This window comes from Apium graveolens, chromosome 7, assembly GCF_009905375.1.
Source record: "Apium graveolens cultivar Ventura chromosome 7, ASM990537v1, whole genome shotgun sequence".
Classification (NCBI taxonomy): Eukaryota; Viridiplantae; Streptophyta; class Magnoliopsida; order Apiales; family Apiaceae; genus Apium; species Apium graveolens.
Genome location: NC_133653.1, coordinates 122,044,577 through 122,067,651, shown reverse-complemented (window position 1 = coordinate 122,067,651; position 23,075 = coordinate 122,044,577). Strand labels below are relative to the sequence as shown.

The 23,075-nt window shown below is 32.3% G+C and overlaps 1 protein-coding gene and 1 long non-coding RNA gene across 3 annotated transcripts; both read right to left on the bottom strand.

Annotated features, from left to right (window-relative positions):
• Positions 1 to 1,219: 1,219 nt before the first annotated feature.
• LOC141672797 (uncharacterized) lies at positions 1,220 to 2,222 on the bottom strand. Its single transcript, XR_012555707.1, has 2 exons — positions 2,017 to 2,222; positions 1,220 to 1,546 (listed from the first exon to the last, which is right to left on the bottom strand). It is a non-coding gene; the product is annotated as an uncharacterized LOC141672797 (long non-coding RNA).
• Positions 2,223 to 5,332: 3,110 nt separating this feature from the next.
• Positions 5,333 to 9,607, bottom strand: LOC141672199 (putative proline-rich receptor-like protein kinase PERK6). 2 transcript variants are annotated; one of them, XM_074478737.1, is made up of 9 exons: positions 9,531 to 9,607; positions 8,839 to 9,287; positions 8,126 to 8,665; positions 7,925 to 8,011; positions 7,759 to 7,829; positions 7,575 to 7,651; positions 7,320 to 7,464; positions 6,794 to 6,955; positions 5,333 to 6,021 (listed from the first exon to the last, which is right to left on the bottom strand). In XM_074478737.1, exons 2-9 carry the CDS (start codon positions 9,206 to 9,208, stop codon positions 5,761 to 5,763), a joined length of 1,713 nt encoding a protein of 570 aa, XP_074334838.1. In that variant the 5' UTR covers positions 9,209 to 9,287; positions 9,531 to 9,607; the 3' UTR covers positions 5,333 to 5,760. The 2 variants fall into 2 exon arrangements, with proteins under 2 accessions (XP_074334838.1, XP_074334836.1); XM_074478735.1 differs by having other exon boundaries at positions 8,839 to 9,290; positions 9,531 to 9,589.
• Between the last annotated feature and the right edge of the window lie 13,468 nt (positions 9,608 to 23,075).

The window sequence follows — 23,075 nt, the reverse complement described above, 5'->3', positions numbered from 1 at the left end:
GTGGATTTTAAAATCTGGACCATTCTCTAATTAAAGAGAATCTCGTTATCTTCGTGTGGGCTGTTGAATCACCCAAATCTGATAGGTAGAACTCAAGATATGGCCCAAATAATAAATCTTACGCGTGTAGCTAGGCTTGTCAATGGATCGGATTTGGATTGGATTTAAGTAAATTCATATCCAAATTCATTTAATTTTTTCGAATCGGAATCGGATCGGATCGCGTGTCGGATAAATTATCGCTCAATCCATATCCGCCCCATTAGGATTTTCGGATTTCGGATTGGAGCTCCAATCCATTTAAATCTAAATATATAAAATTTCTTAAATTAAATTATTCTTACTACATGATGATTTCTAAAAATGAAAATGAAAAATATTTGGAAATTAAAACTATCTAATATTGCAAATATGCAATTAAATAGTCACCAGACCCATCAATTACTTTATTTGGTGGGAGTTAGAACTCTAAGACTCAATTATTATTTAGAATTTAGAAGGGTTATTAGATTATAGAATATTTTATGATATAAAATATTTATTTTATTTATTAATTACGCAATTTAATTGCACAATAATTTTGTAAGTTTTTTTTTAAATTGCCAAAAGTTACGAAAAGTAACTTTAAGAAAATTAAAATACTTGTAAAATTAAGTGTATAATGTGCGTAAAATCAATTTATCATCTAATGAAAAAAAATCTCTCGAAATGGAATAAACTAATTATTCAACTTATCACACGAGGAACATCGAAAATGAACGAACAACGAAAAATATTTGTAAAATAAAGTGTATAAAGCTAAAAATGTGAGGAAAAAACCTGATATCATTTTTTTTGTCGGGAGAAAAATATTAAAAAAAAGAACGAACGAAGAAAAATATGAAATGATACGATGTATGTTTAGATAAATGTGCAAGCCATTTAAAGACTTGTGTCATCGAATTTCAATTTATTTATTTTTTCATATTGAAACGAGTCAATCGAAAGTTATGAATTTTAAAATATAGCACCGATATAGTTACATCACAAAAATTTGCACATAAATTCAGTTTTGAGGATTCATGTAGCGAAATTAAATTATTAGTAAATTGATTATGTAAAATTTTACTTTTCTACGGTTAAATATAGATATATTCTGAAAATTGCATAACCGGCAAATATATGAATACATTTGAATATTTCATATATCGGGTTTAATATATAAATTGCAAGGAAGAAATATTAAGGAATTTAAATTTAATGAAATTTTTGTACATAGAAACTTAAAATATTTAAATATATAGATTTTATTTTATATATGTATAATATAAGCCAGATCGGATCACATAAAATTCATATCCGCTTCTTAATGATACGGATCCTTATCGGGTCGGATTTTTAGCGGATCGGGCTTTTTTTATACAATCCTTATCCATTTATCAAGTTCCGGATCAAATCGGATCGGACCGGATCCCCGCTCCATTGACAAGCCTACGTGTAGCCCACTAAATTCAATTTTTTCTTCTAATTTAGCTCAAATCCTTTCCAATTTAGAATTATTTGCTTCCTACAGTAAAATATTACAAACTAATTAATAAAGAGCCAATTAAATACAAAACATAATCAATATGGGAAAAAATATCGTCTAAAATATAGACAAATATATATTCTATCACATGACCAAATCCAGCAACCAAGAAACCAGGCGTACAGCCGAGACGAACAAACTTGGTGCAGACAAGGCAATTTATTTCAAACTCTCAACTACAAATTATGCAAGGCCTAGAGTGTGGAAGCTGAGAAAGCATTAAAAGATTGAAAGATAGCATCACAAAGGCAGCAAACGTGAAATCGAGCAATTAGCTTAATTGCAGGAAAGATATAAGGTTGAGAGTTGTAACTACACTTCTAACCAACAATATCGGAGTATATGCATTCATACTGGAAGCTCCCGATTTGGATATTTCTTTAGGATAAAAGATAAAAAAAAAAAAAAAAAAAAAACTATAGACTATTGCAAAAAATGAAGAAACTTACCATCTACGGGCTACTTGAGCTCTTAAGGAAAAGGAGTATTTACCCAACAAGAACTACCTGGGCTTGGGCTTGATTACTTATATAGGATATTTAGTCATCCGGATTTGAAATTCTATATATCGTAGAATTAAATATGTCTTAAAGACCACATAAAAAAGAAGAAGAGGCCATTTGGGAAGATACTTGGTTCAGAGTATTTGAAAATAGAATAAGTTTTATGGGTCCCTTTTCCCGATCATGGTTGGTTGGAGTTTATTTCAAGGCAACCTACCTTCCGCATTGCGGAAGGTCGAAGACGAAAACTGATTAATTTTATTTTATTTAGTTAACAGTTTTTTCCGATTAAAACTCAAAAATAGATATAACCGACACAATTTCAAGCGATTTAGAGAGACGGAATTTCTTATTCTTCTCCTTTCACAAGTAATTTTATATTATTTTCATTTTTTTAATGATTTTTTAAAGTAATTAAATTTGAAAATTCGAATTAAGTGATAAAAAAGGAAAAATAAAAATATTTTTAAAAAATTTCAGAAAAATGTAGGAAAATAAAAACTTTGAGAAAAAAATATTGTAATTTTTTTGACTAAATTTATATTAATTAAAAATTTTTATGATTTTTTGAAGTAATTTAAATTTGAAAATTAGAGTAAGTAATGAAAAAATTAAAAATAAAAAATATTTTCGAAAAATTCCAGAAAAAAAATGTACAAATTATTTTTTTAGAAAATAAGCAGTGTAATTTTTTTGACCAAATTTATATTATTTTCAATTTTTTATAAATTTTTTAAGTAATTTATATTTGAAAATTCGAAAAAGGAGCTTGGTAAGAATGCATTTAATGCTCCTTCCGCAATGTTCCACAATGAATCATTGGAGAAGGAGTATTCAATTTTTCAACCAACCAACGCGCCAGTGACGCGCGAATTTGAAAAACATTTCTCTAAAAATTTCTCTCCTTCCGCAATGAATCATTACGGAATTCATTGCGGAAGCATATACAGTAAAACCTCTATAAATTAATATAGTTGGGACCGGAGAATTCTATTAATTTAGAGAGGTATTAATTAATCGATAAATTAATAATTATTAATTTATAGAGAATTTTCGGTAGCAAACAAAATTAACTTTTGATTAAATTTTTATTCACATAAATTTAAATAAAATGAATTGTACAATTTATATTTTATACTTAATTCAATTAATTCAATGTATATGAATTTAGAAAGTCAATGTAATGTACAATATATTAGATTCAAAGTCCATGTAGTGTATAAGTTAAATTCATTGTATTTTACATAGAAAATATTCATAGAGTATAGAAGAGATTGCAAACACCATCCTTGAAAATAGTGTTGAAGATGATCTTGAAGACGATACAACACCGTTGGAGCCGGTTACACGTAAAGAAGCACTCAAGGCATCAAAAATGCTTAATAACTTTTCGATGCAACATGAAAGCACCACACCCGAGCTTTTGGATGCAATAAGGAAGATTAGAGATGAGCTTCATGTTGATTTAAATTATATGAAAAAGCAAACTACAATTGAATCATATTTTACAAAGATGTAATAGCTATATTTTTATGAATATAAGGGAATTATTAATTTATAGTTTTATTGGGACCATATTTTTATACAGGGTTTTCAAAAAAATTATTATCTTATTATCTTATCGAAATTGATCATTTTTTGAACTGGCCCAAGTCGGGACCGGACAAAATTATTAATTTAGAGAGATTATTAATTAATCGAGTATTAATTTACAGAGGTTTTACTGTACTTCCGCAATAAATCATTGCAGAAGCAGTGAATTTTTTTCTTTTTTTCTAAATAAATATTTTTGTATCCAAAAAAAAATATAAAAAAATATAAAATTCATTATAAATTTGATACCCCTTGTTGATTTTATATAAATTTTTGATATTATTTTTTAAAAATTTTTGAACAAAAACATTGTTGATTTGACCTTCTATTTTGGTAAAATAAGTACACTAAAAAATAAAAAAAATTAACAAATATAATATTAATTTTAGAAGAATTTATTTATGATATAAAGTCCGGTTAGAAGAAAATAATATACAATTATGTATCAAAATATTTTAACACATCATAACCACGAATGAAGTATTTAAGTGTAAATTTTATCATTTTTTTCGAAATAAAAAGTTTTGTACATTTAAATTTGAAATATAAATATATATATATATTCAAATATAATAAATTAAATATTTATAAGTGGGGTTCTTATGTTCACATTTATATCTTTCAAAAAGTATTTTGTAAATTTAGTAAAAATATATTTCATTTAAATAATATAATGTTAATATTTTTTATTAAATATTACTCATTTAATTATTACTAATATACATTATTTTGAGAAATGTGTACACGTCATGATTTTTGATTCATAAACTCATGGTCTCGTGAGTTTACGAATCAAAGACCTTCTCGGATAAACGTTTCTCGAAATAATCTAATAGTCATAAATATGAAATAAGTATTATTATATTTGAATTATAATTTTATTATTCAGTGATACATATTTTTACTTAATTTATGAAATACTTAATTTTATTATAGTTAAATTATTTAATATTGACAATAAAATTTAAATATAATTTAAGGATGATATATTTATTTTATTTTAAAATAATTAAAAAGAAAATAATTTCCACATTGAATCATTGCTGATCCCTTGTTCACCAGAAGGCCAAAAAAATTTTGCCAAAGTTTTATTGTATAATATTAGTATGTTATGAAATAGTTGTCCGGCGTACTTTGTGTCCACGTTATACTAATAGTACGAGTAATAAAAGAAGGAAAAAAATTGTGGAATTTGGGTTTGGCCCTATAACCTAAAGGATCTTAGTATAGTTAGCTGGGGGTGTTTCAATTGTCGGTGAATATTAATTATTAAACATGTTATTTTATTGCTGAGCGTGACGACCAAATGGATTTGGGGGCTACAACCTTCTTCATATTGTACTTCTTTTCCCTTGTCCTCAACAGCAGATGTGGACTTTGATCTTTTGATTTGACTGCTTGATCGAGTGAAAAATAGTTAACTGTTTAGCACTTTTTATATACTGTCAAACAAATTTTGGAAGATGCTAAACAACTACTCTCGCTGTTCTGTTCTCCGTTGTTTGCTAGGTTGACCTTAATAATAGTTTAATACCTCGGTTCAACATGTATACTGATATTATTTCTCCCTTATGTTCATTACACTATAGTATTACCTGTGTACTCTAACTTCTTCGTCTGGATTTTATATCAGTAATACTCAATGTATACACACAGACACACTTGCAGAAACATCTTAACAAACTTATGGCTCGACTCTATATGTTTTTTTGGTTACGGTAGTAAGAAAAATGAGTCAAAAACACTAATCCAAAACACATAACCTAACCGTATACAATACCTCATTAGTAAGAAATTATACAATTTCACATAGGTTATCATAAGCCCCCACAAACTTATGAGGTCCACTTGTGAACAACTTTTCCAAACCGTAATTGGGTGATTCACCATGGCAAACAAATGCCTCCACCTTCAACTTAGTTTCTTGAGCACATAGATACCAAAGTGTACAAAGAATGCCTTTGCTACGATGATGATTCAGTCTGCGAGCTTCTGTTATACTAGTACTCCTGTATATATAGCATGTGAAATCACAAACTCCTCAAAAAACCAAACTTTTGGCGTTCCATTTTTGGAGATTGATGTCAAACAAAAAGCTCATGGGGTGTTCATATGTCTCCGGTTTGGACCCAATTCTTGTGACTGGACGACACTTGAATGTCCATACTCACCAGTGTCGCCAAACTCGCTGCTACTATATTCTTGACTTGACCCTCCTGCCTTCTTGAATTTCTTCATGTCAACACTGTATCCATCATACTCAGAGCTGGCACCTGAACCATTCAATGGACCAGCCCCACCCTTTGCTCCATTATGCAAGTCCTCCAGTGAGACATCGCCTTCCAGCGCCCGAACAATCTGTTTGTTTATTATCATCGATTGGACCAGAGTATAAACAAAATCTATTAATTTCAATTACACACTAAATATATTTGAAGTGGAACTACTTGTATAACTTGAGTTAAATATCAAAGTGGTCACTCAACTGAACGTCATACATCAGTTTAATCATCAAACTTAACGGGGTATCATTTGGATCACTAAAGTAATAATAAATATCAAACAGATAGCTCAAAATATGTGCTCGAGAATTAAAATTTATTTTATGGAGTTCTAAACATTTTTTTTAAAATCTTATTACAACCAAATGAAAATTTATGAATTCATAGTATTTTAGATGATTTTTTGAGATTTTTAAAATTTTATCTACTAATTATTTTTATTTAAATAAAGCAAATGACTACAAAATTAAAAATAAATAGTAGATAATTTTAAAAAATCTTATTATATTATAGAAAATACTATAATTCATACATTTTCATTTGGTTGTAATAGGATTCAAGAAAATATATAGAACTCCATAAAATAAATTTTAATTCTCAAGCACATATTTTGAGGTATATGTATGATATTTATTATGACTTTAATGATTCAAATGATACCCCGTTAACTTTGATGATTAAACTGATATATGACCTTTAGTTCAGTGACCACTTTGATATTTAACCCTAACTTGATGCCTTTCTCTGGTACAAGCCAACCGACAAAGAATACCATTGCATTACCAACTTTGATATACTGAAGATTCATTTTCAGGTATCAAAATGGAGATGTTTCAGCAATATTTTACCTGGCTCATTTTTGGGCGTCTTCTAGCAGAATGCCTAATGCATGCAGCAGCACATGCCACCATGCGTAGCATCTCATCAGCGTCATAGTTGTCCTTCAAGCGAGGATCCACCAGATCGTCGTAGTCGCCACCCTCTACTGCACGCATTAGAATAGGCCTAGCCTGCACATCCATAACCATATCAATAGAATAATTTTTATCCTCTACATAATTAAAAAATGCCCAATATTGTGATTATCAAAACCTAAACACATCAAACTAATCACTGTCTTTACCATTGCTATTTATCCACTCTCATTACATATTTTTTATTTAACAAGTTGTCAAGGCCAAAACATATGTATATGCTTACTTTCTTAAACCTATGCTTTTGTTGTTTTTATACTTTGGCTCAATGACTGAATCATAGACAAAATGTAGGGAGGAAGGGCTGAATAGTTGTACTTTGACAGCACAACATGTTTGAAGTAACAAATAAGTGAATAACCATATAGCATCTGAACTAATATACTAAATTAATCCTTACCCAGTCAATCAAAGTGTCATTTTCCTCATCGTCAAGATCCACAGGACGCTTTCCACTTATCAGTTCAAGGAGCATAACACCATAAGAATAGACATCAGACTTATCAGTGAGCTTTCCGCTTGATGCATACTCAGGTGCCAAGTATCTGCACCGTTCACATAATTCACATATATTCATTGTTAATGCATAACTGACAAAGGATGATTTGCACTTGTAGCTTATGTAGGAGCTAATACTGATGGTACAGATATATACCCAAATGTGCCCATGATACGGGTAGAAACATGTGTATTGTTTTCATTAGAAAGCTTAGCCAAACCAAAATCTGCTACCTGAAAAAGTCACATTTTCCGCATCAACAACTCATTGAAAAAGATGATCACCAAAATGATCAGGATTTTTTATTAAAAAATTAAAATATTATTATCTGGAGAACAACCTTGGCTTCGAAATGATCATCAATTAGAATATTCGCAGTTTTAATGTCCCTGTGGATAATGCGAGGATGACCTGTAATGGCCAGCAAATTATTCATAGATAACAAACAGTTCAGCATTACACACACACATATACATTGAGAGAGTGAGAAATTAATTATCACTTACAATCTTCGTGAAGGTATGCAAATCCTTTGGCTGATCCAAGAGCGACTCGGATTCTTGAAGACCAATCCATCACCTGAACACCTTTCCCTGCATATTCGACAAAATTCTCATGGATAAGCCATCAAAAGACAGACAATCATATTACGAGAAAGTTATATACTTGCTTCAGCATCTAGATTAAGTTGCATTAAAGGAGTGTACCATGAAGATGGTGCTCAAGGGTCTTATTTGGAATAAATTCATAAACCAACATCCTCTGAGGTCCTGCAATACAATAACCAACCAAAGAAACAAGGTGCCTGTGGTGAACACGGCTTATAATTTCAACCTCAGCTTGAAATTCATTTTCCCCTTGGCCACTATTAGCTTTGAGACTCTTCACAGCAACCTCTTTGCCGTTTGGTAATACTCCTTTGTGAACATATCCAAAACCACCCTGTCCAATCATATTAGATTGTGCAAATCCATTAGTGGCAGCTGCTAGGTCATCATACGTAAATGTGCTTTGGTTGAATCCAAGGGCTACTGCTGGGTGGGGAGGTCTCTGTGGAGGTTGAAACGGACCGGAGTAGCCATTTGAGCTCATATCACTACTGTGTCCCATAGGTGGTGGCGGTGGCGGAGCTCCCCACCCATATTCAGAACTAACTGCACCACTCTGAGGCATCTTAAGATGATATTCGGAAGATTGAGGATTAGTCCAATTTGTAGCTGGTGGTCCACTGTTGTAGTACACATCACCTAAAGTACATAAGAAACATTCTTAAATCTTAAAGACAGTATCATAACTCATATATATATATCCCAAAATTACAAAAGGACAAGAATTTAAATTCATCAGGCACATGCAAAAACAAAGTTCCTAATAATATTACTTTTGTTTCCATGAGAAACGTTCATGTAGTAATTATTACCCCTTTTCTTCTTCTTCTTTCTACAACAACAACAGATGGATGCTATGGTTAATAGGAGCAACAATGCTGCCCCTCCAAATACTCCTCCAATGATGGCTTTGGTATGAATGTCGGAGTCACTGGATGATTTGGACTTCTGCGGGGGTGCAAGTGCTTTGGCATGAGATTTTTCTGATTGCGAATATGGTGGTGGAGGGGGTGGAGTTTGTGACTTTTTGCTGGACGATGAAGGTGGTGGCGGTGGTGGGGACTTGTTATTCCCATTGTTGTTATTTTTATTTGACGGGGGAGGTGGAGGTGGAGGCGGAGGTGAGGATGATGAAGAGTCCTTATCTGATGGTGGAGCCGACGAGCTAGAACTTGAAGACATTTTCAGAGGAATTTTTCCAGAAATGGTACACTGAAATGTTTCAGCTGACTCCGGCCACTCCTCCAAACGACGACCCCTGCTGCTAAAATATCGTAAACAAAAAATTAATTTGTGCATAAAGAAATCATCTATAAGAATGACCAAAAATATAAATATCTACATCACATATTATCAACATATCATTTAATAACAAGATAATTAACTTGAACAACAACAATTTCTCCAATTGTTAAATCAGAAAATCGAACAAGCAATGTGATCATATATATGTCAGGTAGGATCGGAGAAGAAAATAGATGGACGGAGACGAAAAGATTTGTACCTATATGACAAGGGGGGGAGGGAGGAGTCTCAGAGGAGGAAGGGACAAAACAAAGAAATGATACTACTAGGGAAAATAGTTTCCAACAAAGAAACCAAAAGCTACAATCAAGGGACCTAAATTTTGTACATACTAAATTTAGCAGACTGAAGTTATTTTCAACCCTCTAATTCTACTTTTAACAAATTCTAATGTATTAACGTCTCCAGTCAGATTACGGGTTCAAATTTGAAAGTTGAAACAAATAAGATCCTGTTTCTGTACGAGTATATGGATAATCCAGCTACTCAACGCTTTACCATTGCTGCTGTAAAAAATAAATTTAAAATTTACTGAAATTAAATAATACTACTCCCGTCATGTACTATCACATTTCACATACAAACATACATTTGGTAATCAAACACAATGACTGACAGAATAAAATCAAAATATAAACATGCTATTTCTGCATTGATGGTACGGAAAATGCGAAGCATCTGTTCCTTGAATGGCCGTTGATGCAACATATGCAGAGATTGCTTACAGCTACAAAGTGTCACGCGTAATCAGGTGTTTAATGTGAGTGAGTTTGTGAAGTGCACAATTTTGCAATCAGCAAGAATATTGTAAACACAATTAGATTTCTTATTTACCAAGTGTCCTGTCATGTTTTGTGAAATTTACAGAAGAAAATGACAAAAATAGCCAATTTTTTAAAAATTTTACAAAATAATCATTCTAAAAAAAGTGGTCAATTTTAGCCGATTGAATACTCTACTGTCAGTTGGGTATCCCAATTTAGCAGTTAGGTATTTCATATATAGGATACTTAAAGTAAAAGTAAATACTCCACCTTAAAAAGTAAATACTCCACTGACAGTTGGGTATCTCAACGGTCAAAGTTTACCAACTTTTTAAAAATTGGTCATTTTTGTTAATTTTATATAAAAATAGGCTAAATTTGTCCTTCACCCGATTTCACACAGGTGAGAGTAAGCAACCTATTAACACTAGATCATCCTTCCCTCGGTCCAGTAAAAACAGAAAAAGCATTAAGAACACTCACTACTAGGGGGTTTAACAGGAATTGTACCTTGATTATCAAAGTGTAGGTTTGCTGAATTGTATACCATTAGGAAGCAAAATACCCCCTGTCATCCTACCACCAATCATTTGTTGTTAAATTGGCAACCCAAACTCATCCCTCTAATTAAATTACACACGCACACACTATAATTCCAAATTGTAAGGGAAACACGAGCTCAATCACCCCATAAACACTTGTTGGCCCAGATAATTTATTTTTGATAATAGCTTGAAGTACTCAAACTCCTAATTTTGAATGAGTTTAGTCTATTGGGCTGCACAACACCACCAAAGCTTTTAGAGAAAGCTGGTTAAGGTACTTTTGAAATAGACCATCAAATCTCACCTAAAGAAAATATTTATTTTTTTATATATTACAACAAAACATGTCTATCCCAAAAAATCACAATTTTTCTATCCATACTTTTTCTAACATTGTGACAATTTTTACCAACAATATCAAACAGAGCATGAAGATCCAAAGGGGTTATTTCAATATCCCTTCTCATGGCGCAAGTTTATATACTGACTTTTATTAAATTCAAAATGAATGAAATTAGAAAGTAATTAACGATTTTTTGTTGAAAAAATTATCAAAAAAAACAAATCTATATAATCTTAAACGCTACTATTACCCATATAAAATTTACCCATAACCCATGATACATTTAATTTTTTTATATATAAAACTTTATATTATACACATATCCATGTATCTTTCACATTTAAATCCATTATAACCCATTAACCCATTATCATTTCAACTTAACCCATTAACCCATTATCATTTCAACTGATCTTAATTGATCAATCCTATTTACACGTGAAATAAACCTACTTTATCATCACTCACAATCAAAATTCAAAATTTGAATTCTTATGTATATTTTTTGATTCTATAATACTCATCCACGCCTTCAATTGATTATCTTATTTTTAATTGATTTCCGTTTTTCCCATATATCTCAATTTTTCATAGTTTCTGCGTTGATGTTTGTATATATTCGTCTACTCATATTATTTTGATTTGTGCAGATAAGAGACGATGATGAACCCTAAATCATTCAAAAAGTATTAATTGAGGTATGTGTGTGTATATTTATTTATATATATGTTATTTTGGAAAACCTACAAATTCGTTATTTACTTAATTCTATTACAATACTTATTTTTCTTTGATTAGTGCAGAAAGTGAATCAATTTATAGTATTGGTGAATGAACTGGACACCTGTTGGGTTTGGTTAAGTGTCATAAAAAATTAGAAAGGCATCATCTTCTTCTTCACCTTTTATTGGTAATATTTGTCTGTGTGTGTTTATGTAGTTACAATTATTAAAATTAAAAAGGATTTCTTGGTATGAGAAAATAAAAGTGAATCAGACCAAATTTTATCATCAACGAATAATTTTGGTACATGTTCTTGAATTCTGATTCTACGTGTATGGATAATGGATTGAAAATTTGGGTAAAGTTAAGACCTTAATTTTGAAGTTGTATGTATGTTTTAATAATTATTTTATTTGTGTATATCTTTCAGCTGTGTTTGCCTTACTATTTTGTAATCAAAATATGGTACAAGTATATGAATCAGTTAGTATTTGGTATTTGTTATAAATTGAGACCGAATTAGTGTATTTGTTCTTTGTTAAGAGAGGAATAAATTATTCTAGAATTAAGTTGTTTGGAGATTATTTATTTTTTGCTTTTCTATTTTTCTTATCAGTGTTTCACTAAATGGCAGTGTAGTCATGGTGTACTTTATATATCACCAAAGATGGAGCTACTGCTTTTGTATCAGTGCGAGGCTATTTTTCAGGTTATATAAAATATAGTTATGCGATATACATGTCGAGTACTTCTTGCATTTTACTACTTCATCTGCTTTACAAAGAATGGTATAAATGTTCACAGAAGCATCATGAAGTTGAATGACCATTTTTGAAGGAGTTTGGTTAAAGATAGTTTGGTTAATTTTTGTATTTATGTGTTTATATATGTTCATATATGTGTATGTGTATAATATATATGTTACTTACTTTAATTTGTTTTGATTTACAGGACCTTAAAAAAGAAATCTACTTGCTTCAATAATTGTACTATGAATAGATTTTAGGGGTCTTGCTGCTGAGTAGGACTCCAAAAGAATTTTTTTGGCCTGGCTGGCTTTGTTTCCAGATACCATAAAAGATATACGAAGGTCTTCCTCACATTATTCTCATTATTATAGAGGTCGAACGATGTCATATTATAGGTTTTTTCTTGAAATGTATGTCTGAATGTTTAAGTAGTATTGGTTTTTTTTAATTATCTTTTGGTGTGTGAACATTGTATAAGATAGATTGAGAATTAATATGGACCCGTGATGCTGCTGGTAAAACCTACACTAGATGGGCACATAGAAGTGGGTCTGGATAAAGAATTTTTACGGTTTATGTGCAACCAAGACGATGCCCTAGATCCCATTGTATCACTCCCATCTTTTTTTTATTATTTTATCTTTTCTCTGTCATTTCCCTAAACATTAAAGGTAATGATTTTCTTTACTTATTAATATGCTATCAATTACAGTAAATAGAATATATAAGATATATGTGTTCTTTTCTTTATTATCTCACACGTGCATATTTTGTCAGGTCTAATCTTTTTAAATTTAAGATGGTGGATGAAAATTATCCGACAAGAAGGATACATTAAACAAAGGTAACCAGTTATTTCCCATCCTATATTACTCTTCAAGCAATTGTAGTTTTACTGTACTATCATAAATGTTATTTTAACATTTCTATGTAGGGGTTAAGCGACAATCTCTCGGACCATTATCTCTCATTCATCTAATTGGATCTTTACATCTGCTTTCTAAAATTTTGTCATGTGCGGATTAGGTGTTTGATCTATTGTTTAGAAGATATGTGTATTGAGCAAGAAAATCGAATTGGTCATCGTGTTCAAGGTTGGTTTTCTCCGGTTTACATACATGTAATATTTTTTAACTTATCAGAATTATTTATTCTTGATTTTAAGATATTTATTTTGGAATATTATCTTAGTACTGCTAATGAACTTCTCATTCATTCAGGTATGGTAGAGAATGATTTTGTTAAAATATTTTATTATATCATTTAGGTAATGAACACAGTTTACGGTGCTTCTCACTTTTATATTATATTGAAATTTTTAATAAAACTAATTTTTGTGTTTTTTCGTTTTCGGCAATTAAGAATTTACTGTTGTTTATGAATTTGCAGACCATGATAAGTTTTGAACTTATATATGTTGAAGTAGAAGTTCCCTTGATCTTATGTCACCGTCTTTTTGAAATAAGGTAATTTTTATTTTTGTATCATTGGCTTAATCTCATTGATTAATAATCTGTATGTTTTTATTCGGATTGCAAAGTTATAACTTCATCATTTATATATTTTGTTCAATTCCAAATTCATAAGTTATCATGTCTTTAAGTACAAATAAGTATCTACATGGAAAATGTCCCTAGGAAAATTTTGAACTGAAAAAATATATAAACTATGAAACTTATATTAATAGGTAAACATAACAAGAATATTAAGAAGTTCAGCGATTTTACATGTACATATGATTTAGACTACAAAATAAGAAGAAGGCAGGAAGAAGACATGGATTTTAGTAATGTTCTTGCTATATTCATTAGCATCTACTCTTGAATGTGCAAATAAACCACTAAAAGGAAAGATTGTGACAGTGCTTAGTAAATAAGGAGGTGGCATTAGAGGCATCATCCTAGAACCAGTCTCGCCTTTCTCGAGTCCAAGCTTTAGGTCTTCTTTAATCTTTCTTAAGATTCATTCTAAAGAATTGCAAACTGATCTTATAAGCTAATAGTTTGGTTAATATGCACGAGCTGGATGGCCAAAATACAATAATGGTACAATACTTAGATGTGATATATGTTGTACATCATAGTGCATCCTCTGTAGGGGCAACATACGATGGGAAGTACCTAAGATTGATAATTAAGGCATTATTAGGCAACATAACAATGAACCAGACTTTTACAGATGTTATCATACCAACTTGCATCAAACATAACAAAAAAATTACAAGTGATGTATGCCGATCTCTTAAACTACTTAGGATTATTGTAAAAAATTTTGACAGAGTAGTTATATATTTTTAAATTTATTAAACTCATTTGGCAAGCAAAAGCAAAATCTTGAAAAAATTTCTTACTATATAGCCTACAAAATTCATAGAAAGGCTCATACTTTATATAATACAAAAGACTTTATTTTAATTTAAGACCTTTAATTTTTTTGAATAAAATAGAGTTTTTCTAATAAAATTTAGGCGGTACTTTAATTTCCATAATCTAAATTGCTTCTGAAAGGAGCATACCAGTGTAAATCTCATTATTATTTTATAAGAGTATATCGTGATAAGTATACAAGCACCCAAGTATGAAATTTCTTAATCACATCTTTTTCCTGCATGTAGGTATGGTAGAGATTTGGGTTTAGCAAAGTCTGCGCTGGAGAGTGACACAAGAGTGGGTAATTTATACGATATTTCTCTATTTCCCTATACTATGAAAATTATATATTTTGACATTCATGATGGATTTTAACAATTTAAAATGTGTCTATGTTTGACCTTGAAAGCAGGAAGGAAGCATAAAGTCAGGGTCCAAGTTTGAAGGACCTGATCCAATTTATATTGTAGGACGAAGTATTAACAGCTCATGAGTATGATATCTCTAAACATATCTTCTCCTAAACTCCTTGCATGCTTTATTAAAGACTTGGAAGTTTTGCCTAAGTTTTACTTAAATTTACCAATACATTAAGATTCTGTGACAGCATATCCATGAATTATAGAGTAGTATAGAAGTTATTGCCAGTGTATTACGAAGATAGATAGTGAATCAGTGCTCGGAAGTGTCACTTTTTACAATAAATAATATATTCAAGTTAAAATTCAGAAAGTCCTATGAAATTGATAGTATATTGCTTCTTTATATATCTAAGTTTTTGACAGTTTTGATATGATTTATAGGCTGTATTTCTTTTTCATTTATAATTTTGATATGTGTTTGTAAAGGGTTTGATACAATGCATTAATGAAAGAGTTCACTTCCTTATTAAGGTGATATTTCTGCAGGTTTGACAAAATACTTAAATTAGAATGTTTCTTCATTGCACACGAGATAACATTATCCGATTTATTTCACACTTTGTAATCCATTATTGCCTATTACCAATTATTTGAACATATGATGATAATTTTATCTTAGTATTTGCTCAAAGTTTTGTAAAGCAGAGTAATGTATAAATATGTTTCAACTTTCAATTAGTGTCGTATGTTAGCGCATTTCTAAGATTAAACATGATTTTTTTCATTAATATTTTCATTAAAAAAGATTTGTAAGTATATTATTTATTTAATTACTTAAACCTTATAAGTCACAATCTACCGTGTACTATCTACATAAGTGTCAATTTTGTCTCTCACATTTCAGGGGACACTAACAACTTTTATACTTGCAAAGAAAACTATTCAACTCTAGCTGATAAGAAACAATTTAATAGTCCAATTAATAAATGGATTATTTAGTTACTATATATTTAAATTTGGAGTATGCTAATTATAATATCGAGAAAGAACTTGCGATATGTTACAATATATATAAACTTAGAGTACGCTAATTGCAATTTTTCACAAAAAGGTACAATCGGAATAACATTTTGCCTCAAAATACTTTTCACATATGTCTACATTTGAAATTGTTAATTTTGCATATTACTACCTGAAAATATTATTAAATACTCTACATATATATATATATTATAATCCAATATTATTAAAACAGTCATTGATGTGTGGGAGTTTTCATGTATCAACTACAAGTCATCCTCTTGCACATCAGGATCAATTAAAAGCTCCATTACAGCAATGTGCGAGCACTATTGAAAAACAATCAGGTACTGTAATTTTCAAATTTTAAAACTATAGTGATCAACAAAGAATTTCTGAATTATTTGAAACTTTATTCTGACGATTGTGATATATTTTATATAATGTAGTGAAAACCCTTATACACCAAAAGCTGACAAACATCTTGTAACCACAAAGAGTCAGCTTATGTTCTCGCTTACTGCTTCGCGGATTATAACGGACACCAATTGTGAAAGTCCTGTTACTCAACCACCTACATATCGTACAAATGACAGTGGTAATGAAAGTTTTATATCGTTATGTTGTGTATATGTTGTGTACTTGATGATTTCATGAACAAAACACCTTAGTAGATCTTACTTAGTGAAATAATGTAGCACTCGACGGATAAGATTTATAGTCCCGACGGATGACTCATTATAGTCCCGACGGATGATGATTTATTATCCATCGAGTGAGTAGCTTATGTAACAATAACTCTGTAGCACATTTCTGCATTCACCATTGTATAGATTATGTATGTAGTATTCAAGTCATGTTGACTTTAACTAGATATGCAGAATAGGTTGATTAATTTTACATAAATGATGTCTTTAAATTCTGCATAAATGAAATAAAGTCAAGTTCCAGTTTGCTACCTGACGGATAACCTACAATGAAGTCGACGGATGATCAAATAGACAACCTGACGGATGATCAATAACTCGACGGATGATCATGAACCCGACGGATAAAGAATTCAAATATCTGTTCACAGTAACAACACAGTCACATGCGTCGAGTGGATGCAAATGGAGTGTGGTAGCCTATTCAACTGGGTTTTCGAGAACAAAGAAGCATTGCCATTTCCATGCTATTATGAAGATATTCAAAGATGCTGTAATAGAGTAATGAAGTAGCATTATAAAAGACTAGATAGTTTTTATTTTATTATCTTGTCTTATTACTTTGTAATCTTGGTGATATATATAAACCAAGTAGTAGCAACTAAGACACTATCGATCTAAGCAAGAAAGCAGAGAAACATTTGTAAGCGGGATTCTTAGCATTTCTCTGTAGTTTTAGAAGTTCAATTGTTGTAAGCAGCTGTGAGCATTTTTGCACACAGGGTTCTCTCGATATATAATATATATCTCTGGTGGAATCATTCAAATCCACCAGAAAGTTTTTAAAGACTCTTGTTTTTAATTACTTGTGTTTTGATTCACTTAAGTTTTTATTCCGCATTGTGCTAATCAATACACTTATACTTATATTTGAGTTAGAACATTTTATTTCAAGAAAAAGTTTCAAGAATTCCATTCAACCCCCCTTCTGTAATTCTTGTCATATTGTTAAGGGACTAATAATTGGTATCAGAGCAAGCTCTTAACTTACAAATAGTTTAAAGATCAAAACAAAACAACAAGATGAACAAGAAGGATGTTGGAGTCAAGATCCCTTTTCTGGATAAAGATAATTACCATCATTGGAAGGTAAAGATGCATCTTCATTTGCTTTCTCAAGATGAGGCCTATGTTGACTGCATAGAAAGAGGCCCTCATGTTCCAATGAGAGCAGCAACAGGAAATGAGCCATCAGTCCCCAAGCCAAGGCATGGATGGTCTGATCCTGATATTGAACAAGTCAGGAAGGATAAAAAGGCCATGAACATCATGTTTAATGGAGTTGATGGAGATATGTTTGACAACATTATCAACTGCAAAACTGCCAAGGATGTTTGGGATACAATACAGATAATCTGTGATGGCACTGGGCAAGTTAGAGAAAACAAGATGCAGCTCTTAATTCAGCAATATGAGCATTTTCACAATGAAGAAAGTGAGTCTCTCACTGATATTTTTAGTAGGTTTCAAAAACTACTAAATGCTCTAAAGTTGCATGGAAGGGTTTATCAGACAAAAGACTCCAATCTGAAATTCCTTAGATCTCTTCCAAAAGAATGGAACCAATGACAATCTTATTAAGAAACTCACAAGATTATAAGAAGTTTATTTTGGAGAGACTGTATGGCATCCTGAAAACCTATGAGCTTGAAATAGAGCAGGATGAAAGGATGGAAAGAGGAAAGAAGAAAGGAGGATCCATTGTACTAGTTGCTGAGTTGGAAAAGGAGAAGGAAGTGAAGATGGAAGCTGTTAAATCAACTTCAAGAGTTTGTGAGAAAAAGGGCAAGGGGCTTGCAGTAGAAAGTGAAGATTCTTTGAGTCAAGATGACATGGAGGACATTGATGAACACCTAGCATTTCTTTCCAGGAGATTTGCCAAGCTCAAGTTCAAGAAGAACTTTGGAGCAGCCAAGCCAAATAGAAACATGGTGGATAAATCCAAATTCAAATGTTTCAAATGTGGCTTGGCAGGGCATTTTGCCAGTGAGTGTAGGAAGTCAGATTCCAGTAAGAAAAAGTTTGAGCCAGTGGATTATAAGAAAAAATACTTTGAGCTGCTCAAACAAAAGGAAATGGCTTTCATAATACAAGAAAATGACTGGGCAGCAGATGGCCTGGATGAAGATGAAGATGTCAGCTATGTCAATCTAGCCCTAATGGCCAAGTTTGATGAGACAGAAACAAGTTCTTCAAGTAATCAGGTAATTACTACAAACCTTGCACATTTATCTAAAGCTGAGTGTAATGATGCCATAAATGACATGTCTACAGAGTTATATCATTTGTGTGTTACACTTAAGTCTCTTACTAAAGAAAATGCTAAAATCAAAGAAAACAATTTGTTTTTGAGTGAGAGAAATAATGTGCTTGAGTCTCAGTTCATTGATTTTGCCAAGGAGGAATTAACTGAGTCCTTGAAGAAAGAGGAAATTCTAAAGAAGCAGCTCAAGCGTGAACAAAAGGTGATTAAGGCTTGGAAAACATCCAGGGATGTCCATGCTCAAATCACCAAAGTTCAAGGAATTGAGTCTTTCTGTGATGAATCCTGGAAAAAGAACAAAGAGAAACTAGAACCTAATTTGGTAGATGGAGTGCTAACAGATGTAGACTCGACGGATGATGAGGATCATCCGTCGGATAACAAAAAGTGTTATTCGTCGAATGATGAAAATCCTCATCCGTCGGCTGTGAGCAAGCCTATCAGTAAAGACAAACTTGTTAAGCTGAATGAGAAGTATGGGTCTGTTTCCAAGAACTTTGTGTCAGGAGAATCGAGTCAGGTTAAGAAAGGGAAAAAGGCTAATATTGGTCACATGACTGTCAAACAGTTAAGTGACAAACTTGAAAAGATTGAGGTAAAAACAGAGACTAAAAAGAAAAATAATAGGAATGGTAAAGTAGGGATTAACAAACACAATAACTACACACTTGATAAATATGCTCCTAGAAAAATCTGTATCAAGTGTGGTAGTGTAAATCATTTGTCTATTAATTGCAAATTTGCCATGCCTACTTCCATGTCTGTGCAACCTCAATTTCTTAACATGAATGCCATGCCTCCCATGCCTATGAATGTTATGTCTGCACAGAATATGAATGCTCAGTTTGCTAACATGCCATTTGCACCTAATCCTTATTATGCTACATTTAGTATGCCACAAATGCCATTTAGCATGTCATACTGGAATAACATGTTTACTAATACCATGCCATTCCCTGTTAATAATAATATGCATGATAATTATGTTGTAATGAATGGTTTCAAAGGCCAAACTCAAATGACCAAGGATGAATCTGATATCCCTAAGTCAAATGAGATAAAGCCTAAGAAACAGAAAAAGAAAGCTAACAAGGCAGGACCCAAGGAAACTTGGGTACCAAAATCAACTTGATTTGATTTTGATGTGTGCAGGGAAACATAAAGAATCTTTGGTACTTGGATAGTGGTTATTCAAGACACATGACTGGTGATTCTACCCTGCTCACAGAGTTTAAGGAGAGAGCTGGCCCAAGTATTACTTTTGTAGATGACAGCAAGGGTTATACAGTGGGATATGGATTGATTTCAAAGGACAATGTCATCATTGAGGAGGTTGCCTTAGTGGATGGTCTCAAACACAACTTTTTGAGTATCAGCCAGCTTTGTGATAAAGGCAACTCAGTAACCTTCAATTCAGAAGCCTGTGCTGTGACTAATAAAAGAAGCAACAAAGTGGTTCTCACTGGTGTGAGAAAAGGAAATGTGTACCTAGCTGATTTCAACTCATCTAATGCAGAATCTGTAACTTGTCTTCTCAGTAAAGCAAGTCAGGATGAAAGTTGGCTATGGCACAAGAAGCTATCCCATTTAAACTTCAAGACCATGAATGAGCTAGTAAAGGAAGAACTGGTTAGAGGCATTCCTCTAGTTGAGTTTTCTAAGGATGGACTGTGTGATGCCTGCCAAAAAGGGAAGCAGATTAAAGCATCATTCAGGCTGAAACTTGATTCAACAATTAAAGAGCCTTTGAACCTGCTTCACATGGATTTGTTTGGACCAGTCAATGTGTTGTCCATCTCAAGAAAAAGATTTTGCCTAGTAATTGTAGATGATTTCTCAAAGTTCTCTTGGACATATTTCCTAAAGTCTAAAGATGAGGCTAGTGAAATCATCATCAATCACAAAAGGCAAGTCAATAATCATCCTGATTTCAAGGTTAGAATAATCAGGAGTGACAATGGAACTGAGTTCAAGAATTCTGTCATGAGAGCATTTTGTAAGGAAAATGGGATTCTGCATGAGTTTTCAGCAGCAAGGACTCCATAACAGAATGGAGTAGTGGAAACGAAGAACAGATCACTTATTGAAGCTGCAAGGACAATGCTTGAAGAATCTAAACTGCCAACCTATTTCTGGGTTGAAGCTGTAAATACTGCATGCTACACTTAGAATATTTCTCTGGTTAATCAAGCTAGATGCATGACTCCCTATCAATTGTTCAAGAACAAGAAACGAACTCTAAATTTTCTTCATGTCTTTGGCTGCAAGTGCTATATTCTGAGAAATCAAACTGATCAAAATGGGAAGTTTGATGCTAAAGCAGATGAATGAATTTTTGTTGGGTATGCTGTTGGGAAAGCATATAGAGTCTACAATCTAAGAACCAACATTGTTGTGGAATCAATACATGTTGTGTTTGATGATAAAAAGATTAAAGGACTGAAAGATGGAGATTACCATGAGAGCCTCAAATTCGACAATGTGGAGATGGTTAGTGATGACAGTGATGATGAAAGTGATCAAGAAACAGTGTCTAAGGATAATGCAGATAAATCTACTACCAATGAAGCACAAAACTGAACATCTGTCGAGTTGCATAATGCTTCATCCGTCGGGAGGCAATCTGCGTTATCCGTCGGGAGACAACCAGCTTCATCCGTCGGTACTCAAAATTCACCATCCGTCGGGTTATCAAAAGGAGCAGGAAGTCAAGATAGATCACCTATAGAAAGTTCCCCTTTCTCAAATCAAAGATTCACAAACTCAGGGGGAGTTTATAACAATCAAAACTCAATCACACATCAAGACAACAATGAGGTTTCTTCATCTAGCTAATCTACCTCAACAAAGGAAATGGACAAAAGATCACCCCTTTGAGCTTATCATTGGTGATGTTTCTTCTAGAGTTCAAACAAGAAGAGCAACTCAGGAAGAATGTTTATACAGCAGCTTTCTTTCCAAGGAAGAACCAAAGAAGGTGGAAGAAGCTTTGTTGGATCCTGATTGGATTTTAGCTATGCAGGAGGAGCTAAACCAATTTGAAAGGAATAATGTATGAAAGCTGGTGCCCAAGCCTAAAGGAAAGAATCTAATAGATACCAAATGGGTATTCAGAAACAAGATGGATGAAAATGGCATGGTAGTCAGGAACAAAGCTAGATTGGCTGCTAAGGGCTATTGTCAGCAAGAAGAAATAGATTTTGATGAAACATTTGCTCCTGTTGCAAGACTTGAAGCCATCAAAATCTTCTTAGTCTATGCAGCCCATGCCAATTTCAAGGTCTATCAAATGGATGTCAAAAGTGCCTTTCTGAATGGAGATTTGGAGGAAGAAGTCTATGTCAGTCAACCTCCTGGCTTTGAAGATCCAAACTTTCCAGAACATGTCTATTATCTTTTGAAAGCACTTTATGGATTGAAGCAAGCACCTAGAGCCTGGTATGACACTTTATCAAAGTTCCTTTTGGAAAATCACTTCACAAGAGGTACTGTAGATAAAACTTTATTATTCAGAAATGTTAATGGCTCTAGTATACTTGTTCAAATTTATGTAGATGATATTATTTTTGGCTCTACAGATGAGAAACTTTGCAAAAAGTTTGCCAAATTGATGCAAAGTAAGTATGAAATGAGTATGATGGGAGAACTAACTTACTTTCTTGGCTTACAAGTTAAGCAAGTTAGTGATGGAATATTCATTAGTCAAACTAAATATATTTTTGATCTTTTAAAGAAGTTTGATCTAATAGATTGCACATCTGCAAAAACACCCATGGCCACTGCAACTAAGCTTGAATTAAATACTACTGAAAAGTCTGTGGATATTTCAAGTTATAGAGGCATGGTTGGCTCACTTCTGTACTTAACAGCTAGTAGGCCGGATATAATGTTTGCTACAT

Excerpts from the sequence above, each read along its gene's own strand:
- LOC141672199 (XM_074478737.1), bottom strand. The coding sequence starts at position 9,208 with ATGTCTTCAAGTTCTAGCTCGTCGGCTCCACCATCAGATAAGGACTCT. Across the intron at positions 8,012-8,125 it reads CCTTGAGCACCATCTTCATG|GGAAAGGTGTTCAGGTGATG; the intron begins GTACACTCCTTT and ends TCGAATATGCAG. Across the intron at positions 6,022-6,793 it reads GACGCCCAAAAATGAGCCAG|ATTGTTCGGGCGCTGGAAGG; the intron begins GTAAAATATTGC and ends ATAAACAAACAG.